The 8,071-nt window shown below is 45.3% G+C and overlaps 1 protein-coding gene across 1 annotated transcript; it reads left to right on the top strand.

Moving 5' to 3' along the window:
* The first annotated feature begins 718 nt into the window (after positions 1-718).
* On the top strand, positions 719-6,890 carry LOC149321211 (uncharacterized). Its single transcript, XM_089517409.1, has 2 exons — positions 719-800; positions 2,314-6,890. Exon 2 carries the CDS (start codon positions 2,387-2,389, stop codon positions 3,329-3,331), a length of 945 nt encoding a protein of 314 aa, XP_089373535.1. The 5' UTR covers positions 719-800; positions 2,314-2,386; the 3' UTR covers positions 3,332-6,890.
* Positions 6,891-8,071: the final 1,181 nt, after the last annotated feature.

The raw sequence follows: 8,071 nt of genomic DNA, 5'->3' as shown, positions 1-8,071 counted from the left end.
CCTATGAGGAATGACTCAGGGAGCTGGGGATGTTTAGTCTGAAGAAGAGAAGGTTAAGAGGTGATGTGATATCCCTGTTTAAATATTTGAAGGGATGTCATATTGAGGAGGGAGCAAGCTTGTTTTCTGCTGCTCCAGAGAACAGGACCTGGAGCAAAGGATGCAAGCTGTAAGAAAAGAGGTTCCACCCTCGACATTAGGAGGAACTTCCTGACAGTAAGGGCTCTTCGACAGTGAAACAAACTCCCTCAATGGAGGATGGAGGAGTCTCCTTCCTTGGAGGTCTTTAAGCAGAGGCTGGATGGCCATCTGTCAGGGATGCTTTGATTGAGAGTTCCTGCATGGCAGAATGGGCTTGGACTGGATGGCCCTTGTGGTCTCCTCCAACTCTATGATTCTATGATTCTACGTACACGTATATATGTGTGTGTGTGTGTGTGTATCTGTATGTGTATGTATATAGATATGTGTGTGTGTGTGTACACAGTATATGGCTGCTGTATGTCTACCTATCTCACTGAGGAGGAGGAGGAGGAGGAGGAGGAGGAGGAAGGAATTGCTGGGGGTTTGGGGCTGCTGTTTCCGCGGCTGCCGCCAGGGGGCACCTGCGCCTCCGCCCGCCCGCCGCTCTCTCTGGTCCCTTGAAGCGGCTGGGGCTGGGCTGCTTCCTCCTCGCAGGACCGAAGGCGGCAGGAGCGGCAGCGGCAGCAGGAGCAGCGCTCGGGGCCTTGCTTTCTTGGCCTCCATTTTGAAGGCCGGGCCCTTCGTCCTGCGGAGAGCAGCGCCTCGGATCTGCCAGGGTACGAGCCAGCCTCCCTCAGGGTCCCCTTTCCCTTTGGCACTGAGAGAGGCCTGAATTAGTCCAGTTTGACACTACTTTAACTGCCCTGGCTCCAGTGCTATCGAATCCTGGGATTTGTAGTTCTGTTGTGGCTCCACAGCTCTCTGGGGCTGCATCCCCACTGCGGAAATAATCTAGTTTGACACCACTTTGGCTGCATCCACACTGGAGAAATAACCCGCTTTGGCACCACTTTCACTCTTTTTCTGGCTCAGGGCTATGGAATTCTGGGAGTTGGAGTTTGTTGTGGGCCCAGCTCCAGAATTCCATAGCCTTGAGCCAGAAAAAGAGTTAAAGCGGTGCCAAAGCGGGCTATTTCTCCAGTATGGATGCAGCCCTAAACTGCCTTGGCTCCAGCGCTATGGAATCTTAGGATTTATAGTTTTGCTGTGCCTCCAGAGCTCTCTGACAGAGATGGTTAAATGCCCCACAAAACTACAGATCCCAGGATTCCATAGCACTGAGCCATGGCAGTTAAAGCGGTGTCAAACTGCATTAAATTCTACACTATATATATATATATATATATACTGTATATATAGATGGATAGATCTACGCTATAGAAATAACACACTTGGACACCACTGAGTGTCCTAGCTCTGTCTTGTGGTATCCTGGGATTTGTAGTTTTGCAAGGTCCTTGGCCTTCCCTGCTCCCTCCCCCCCCCCCCATAAGACTCCCAGGATTCTATAGCATGGAACCATGGCTTTTAAACCAGTGTCAAACTGCATTATTTCTGCAGTGTAGGTTCAGCTTAGGGTGGAGCTACACTGCAGAAATGAATGCAGCATGACACCACTTTTAAGGGCTTCAGCTCCATCCCCTGGAATTCTGGGACTTGTAGTTTTAAAAGGTCTTTAGCCTTCTCTGCCAAAGAGTGCTTGTGACAAATCTCAGGATTCTGTAGCATAGAGCCATGGCAGTTAAAGAGGTGTGAAACTGCATTAATTCTGCAGTGTAGATGCAAGCTTTGTCCCTGCTCACATGGTCACTTCATCCATATATTAGTCATATCTTTATCAGGTAATCAACTTCCATGCTATTGTAGGTACAGGTAAGGAGGGCTTCTTTTCTTTTAAGATGCATTGTTCCAAAACACACTGCAGAAATAATCCAGCTTGAGACCACTTTAACTGCCCTGGCTCAGTGCTAAGGAATCATAGGAATTGTAGTTTCTTGTGGCACCTGAGCTTTGTGACAGAGAAGGCTAAATGTCTCACAAAACTACAGTTTCCAGAATTTGCTAGCATTGAGCCGGGGTAGTTAAACCAGTCTCAAACTAGATTATTTTTACAGTGTGTTTTCGACCTTAGTGTCCATTTAATCTCAGTTCTGGTTAGATACGTGTTAAAAGTAAGTGACTATTGACTGATTGAATGATAGGACTTATTGCCCACCTTTTTGCAAAATGGGGAGAAAGATTCCCGTATGTGATTTCCATATCTGAAAATGAAAAATTATTTTTTCCCAGGTATAGTGAGCAACACTGAAGAGAAAACTGAGCTATGGAAGACAGAATTCAGAGTCTCTGAAAATACTGTGAAATGCTGACTACTAACACTGAGTACAGCCAGCCCCATGAGATCAACTACAGAGGTAAAGCCGGAGTAGAGGGGATGCCACGGACAAGGCCCGCAAAACCCGTTCGAGGCATCAGGAAGCGTAAAGACTTTGTGGTGTATCAGGGAACGCAGGCAGAAGAAAAACCCAACATCTGCATTGAGTGTGGGAAAACTTTCAGCCAGAACTCCAGCCTGGTCAACCACCGTCGAACGCATTCTGAGGAGAAACCATTTACATGCCCTGATTGTGGGAAAAGCTTTGGGGTCAGCTCCAGCCTGAACAGACATCAGAGAATCCACACAGGAGAGAAGCCCTATAAATGCAACGAGTGTGGGAAAAGGTTCAACGACAAATCCAACTTGACCCAGCACCAGCGGATCCACACAGGAGAGAAGCCTTACAAGTGCATTGACTGTGGCAAGTGCTTCAGTCGCAGCTCCCACAAGAAGCATCACCTGCGTCACCCACTGGGCAAGAAACTAGGCAAGGGGAACCAGGCTGACGGTGCTTGTGCCGCAGCCAGTGGGAAACCCAAACCCAAGCGGAAGGTGGGGATGTTGAACACCTGCACTGAATGCTGGCAGAGCTTCAGCCAGAATGCAGACCTTGTCAAACACATGCGCATTCACACTGGAGAGAAACCCTATCAGTGCAGTGTTTGTGAAAAGTGTTTTAGCGTCAGCTCCAACCTTTTTAGACACCAGAGAATCCACACTGGGGAGAAGCCTTATGTGTGCTCTGACTGTGGGAAGAGGTTCACCGACAAATCCACCTTGGTGCAGCACCAGAGGATCCACACTGGGGAGAAGCCCTATGCCTGCAGGTTTTGTGGCAAGAGCTTTAGTCACAGCTCACATCACAAGAGACATGAGAAGATCCACAAGGGAGAGTACCCCTTGTTGACGTACCCAACCTCGCTGAGCTAGCACAGTAGCATGCGAGGGGAAAGAAAGGTTACACACATTTTTGAATCTTTTTTCCAGAAGCATACATGCCATTCAGAAAGCCTGCAACAAAAGCTTGAGGATGGGAGGAGAGAGGTTGGCACTGTCATGCCTCCATGTAATGACAGACCACCAAAGATCAGTTCAGCAAGTCTTGGATAAGTTATCTGTACAGGAGGAGAGCATCCCATTCAAAAAGTGAGGTGCTGAGCTCTGCAGCAAAATGACGGGAAAGATTTCCCAGGAGCACAGGGAATAGCATATTTTAAAGGCTGCCACATTGAGGAAACTCCTGAAATATAAACAACAGCAATCCATAAACAATACTGACCATATCAGGATGGTGGTGTTAGCTAGAACCTTTCTTCTGGCATGCTAGCTTTCTATATACAAGAAGGTATTTGTTTCTTAAACCAGTTTTCATAGAGTAGTGTTGCATAGTGGTTTGAATGTTGGACTATGGAGACCAGGGTTTGATTCCCAACTGGGCTCTAAAACCCACTCGGTGATCTTGGGCAAGTCACATACTCTCAGCCTCAGGAGAAGGCAGTGCCAAACCTCCTCGGAACAGATCTTGCTAAGAAAACCCCTTTGAGTGGCCATAAGCTGGAAATGACTTGCAGGCACACACAGAGAAAGAGTTATACCTCAGTTAACACAGCAAAGGTGTTCTTGTGCATTACTTCTTTTAACTGAAAATTTGTTAATAGAGGTAGAAATAACATGGAAAGAATGGGGATAACTTTGTAGACCACACACATACAAAGAGGAACAGTTCAACATCTTTCAGCAAACTTTTTTTTTCAGACTAGCAGAACCAACATATGAAATGAAACATCAGATCAGGTAAACCTGGCATTAGTAAAAACAGCATTTTGAACTTTCCTGAGACCACTTGAAAGCTTACAGCAAAATGCACTCAGAGTTGTTGTTTTCTACTTTCACCAACTTGAACTTTTCTTATGATAGCTTATTTTGGTGGCTAAACTTATAATGCTGCATTTTAACAGGCTGAGGGTAGCTGTTGAGGTAGACAAGTCTGCTTTCCCCATTTCTCTCTGTTTCATTGTTCACTCATTCTCAGGGATTTTGGAAGCAACTGCTATTTATCTCTTCTGTTGTAAACTGGCACACACAGCTACAGTAGGATCCCATTGTTTCCCAGATCAAAAGTTTCTGCATTGTTTACTGCAGACATGTTGCTGCAACCCGATACTGAAAGTCTGTGTTTCTCCAGCCCTCTGTTGCCATCCTTCCAGTGCCAATGCTGCAAAAAAACAAACAAACAAAAAAACAAACCTCCAGGTAGACAGCAGGTCGGGTGTAAAAAGGCTTTGTAAAAAAGAAAGCTTCTTTGCCATAGGCTTTATTAACTGAGGTATGCTTGTATTCAGAAATGTGGCCCTCTGCCCACACTCTGAAGTGGTCCAGTCCAAGAAAGACCATTTGACAGAACATAGATCAGCCCTTAGGCTCTGTTCACAGAATCATAGCATTGGAAGAGACCACAAGGGCTATCCAGTCCAATCTCCTGCCACACAGGAATACATAACCAAAACATCCTGCCTCTGTTTAAAAACTTCCAAAGAAGGAGACTCCACCAGAGACTGTTGTCTTCCTGTTGAGATTGCTCTGATGATGAATTATCTGTTAAACTTCCATGGTGAATGTCTTTATTGAATACCCTTTTTTGCTTTCTTCTAACCTCAAATATTTTCTGATACTTGGGGTGAGTGGGACAACTTTATTTACAAACTGCACAGTGACTGTGATCCCAGGAGTCTTGGGTAATGCTTATTCTTTCCAAAACGTAAATTGTTGTGTAGAGCTTTCATCCCAGTTTTTCAATGTACTTATCAAAGTGGGATAGGGCAGGGGGATCAGAACTGGTCCCAGTAACAGCAGCAGTCGAAGATGAACTTGCACCCCATCTTCTGATGAGAGTTGAAATAGGACTTTGAAAACTCTCCAAAATGAACTGGGTTTGTATTTAACTATCGTGAATAACCAAGATTGTTAGATGAAAACATTGAGCGTATTGTATTTACCCTTTCTGTAAGACATCTTTTACAAATGTTTCTCATACATAGAATGTCACCTGGGAAGCAGACTTCTTTGCCTCCTACATATTGTAGCACTGGCACCTACCAAACATAGAGTTCTCTTGTTCTAGCACAGAATTAAAAAAACAAAACTGCATTTTTCCACCTGTAAAACCCATTCATGTTCTCAAGCACTAACTATTTTTGGTTTTCCCATCTTTTTTCTTTAACAGTATAGTCGAACAGGTTTGTTTGTTTTGAATGGACATGATGGCAGTGTATAAAAGGCTGGATTACCTTTGCTTCTATCTCTGTATATTTGCTTTGCATGTACTTAACATAATGTGCCTCAGAATAAGAAGTGGAGAATGCTTGTTCATAGATTTAGGCTGTTTTGCACTTCTTCCCTTGGACTGTTTCACGTAATTGCTTTATGATAGGCTCCCGGGGCCACTTTGCAGTTGAGATGCCAGTCTCTTGCATTTATATTTAGGTGCACTGGGGAAGGAGAGAGGAACCCTGAATGCACATGGCATATCTGTCCTTATTTGAGCCTGACTGAAGCTGTAACAGTGTTCCAGCAGTGACAACTGTGTGCTTGGTGCATCAGTTTCCTGGAATCATAGAATTGGAAAAAACCTCAAGGGTCCAACCTCATCCTGCCATGCAGGAACACACAATCAAAGCCCCCTCCCTGCCCCCCGACAGATGGCATCTGTGACTTTGTGGATCTCTGATTTTGGGTGTGTACTTTAGAGTAAATTTTCTGGCAACTCCCTTCAGGGCTGCTTTTTCCTTTCATTCTCTCAACTGTCTTGGCCACACTTGTGCTTCCAACTGGAACCCTGTTGAATCCCTGACACTGCCATGATTTTCCACAGTCAGATCCTGCTGACAGTAGATGCTCTCACCTGGGTGCTTGCAAGCCTTAAATAGGACATAAGCTGACACATCTTTTTTAAAATTGCCCCCCCCCCCAACTGAAACCAGTGGGAATGATCTTTTACACCTCCACACTGGTGTAGCTGAAGGACTCATGTCCTAGTACCTCTTTATAATAAAGATAATAATAAATATTTATTTCTAGTCCGCTTTATCACAGAGAATCCAGGCAGGTTACAACAGTAAAATACATCAAAGTTACAATAAAATCCAAGAAGAAAACAATCCCAATACCCACCCACCCATTCCCAATGCTAAAATTACCTCTTTGTAGGAATAGAAAGTTCTTGTCTGTATCATTTCCATCCCACCTTGTATCTGGAACATTCCAACTTTAGCTGTACTACTGGTAGGAATATATTCGGTGGTAGATTCATTCCTGCAGAATTGTCTGGTATGTTTGTCCAGACTCCTGAGTAGATGCTAACTCCCACCATTCCAATCTTTGTTCTGCTTATAATTTTAATAATTAACATAGGCAATAGCTCAGCAGCTGGAGTATTTTCAGCATTTTCAGCTGCGTAATGGAGTTGCATTGATGATCCTTGTCTATAGAAACCAACAGTGCTAATTCATCCATTAATATTCTTATTTATATAAAAATATAAACCTCAATATGTAATAAATACAAGGGTATTGCTTGTTTTCCTGCTTGGTTCAGATTTTGACATCCTGCATTAAACAGCATGTAAGCTACGCTACACAATTACAGCAGTTGAGCACCACTTTAACTGTAGCTCACTCCTAAGGAGTCTTTGGATTTGTAGTTTCACGGGGTCTGCTAGAGAGGTCAAGTGCTGTAATTCAGGGGAAAGGACTACAACTCTCACAGGAAGTAGATCACCAAACTACAAAACCCACAATCCCTTAGGACGAACCCATAACAAGGCAAGGTCAAAGTGGTATAATTGTATACCACAATAAATGAAAAATTGTGTCTTGATTCTTAAAAAAGGCAATATATATATATTTTTACAACTTGTGGGACATGTTCAACTTCTACTCCATAAGTGTCAAAAGGGCAACAATGTTCAGACCTTGGTACCAAGGTCTGGGACATTTGAATATTACTGTGGCATTGGTATGTTTCTGTAACTATTATTTTAGCATATTTCCCCAAGTGCATCCTGTTTTATCTGTCAGTGGCGCGTTAGAGACTGCCCCTTTGGGGTGGCCTGTAGGTGCTCCTTTCCCCACCGGAGCGGGGCCTCAGCTGCCAGAGTGGCAGCCTCCGAGGCCCCGATCCGCCACTTTCCAGGCCGTGGGGAAGCAGCAAAAAGCCGCTTCCCTGCGGCCTGGAAAGGGGTGTCCTTGGGGCTTCAAGCCCCAAGGACACCCGATGGCGGCGGGGAGGAGGACAAAGGGGCCGCTCGGCCCCTTTCTCCCTTGTGTCGCTGGCGCAGCCATCTCAAGGCTGCACCAGTGACGCAAATTGCAGAAGGAGCTCCATTTCGGAGCTCCTTCTAGTGCCGTGGAAAGGGTGCTCTATGCGCCCTTGCGCAGTGTGAAGATGTCACATCCACGCCACCCCGTTTGGAGGCGGTGCATTCGTGACATAATGGCGGTGCCTATGTGTATAGGACGCCACCATTTTGTACGTCCTGGGGATGTACTAGGGTTAGGTGCGTGCGTAAGGCATGCACTTTCCCTAACCCTAGTACGTCCCCAGGATGCACTTTACGCCCGTGCAGAAAGGGCCAGCATCACATTGTGAGCAGATATTTTCAGCAAGCTTTTC

Source organism: Sceloporus occidentalis, unplaced genomic scaffold (assembly GCF_023333645.1).
Source record: "Sceloporus occidentalis isolate IW3139 unplaced genomic scaffold, rSceOcc1.0.p SCAF_1, whole genome shotgun sequence".
Classification (NCBI taxonomy): Eukaryota; Metazoa; Chordata; class Lepidosauria; order Squamata; family Phrynosomatidae; genus Sceloporus; species Sceloporus occidentalis.
The sequence above is the reverse complement of the archived record's forward strand: the minus strand, read 5'-3'. Positions and strand labels throughout refer to the sequence as shown.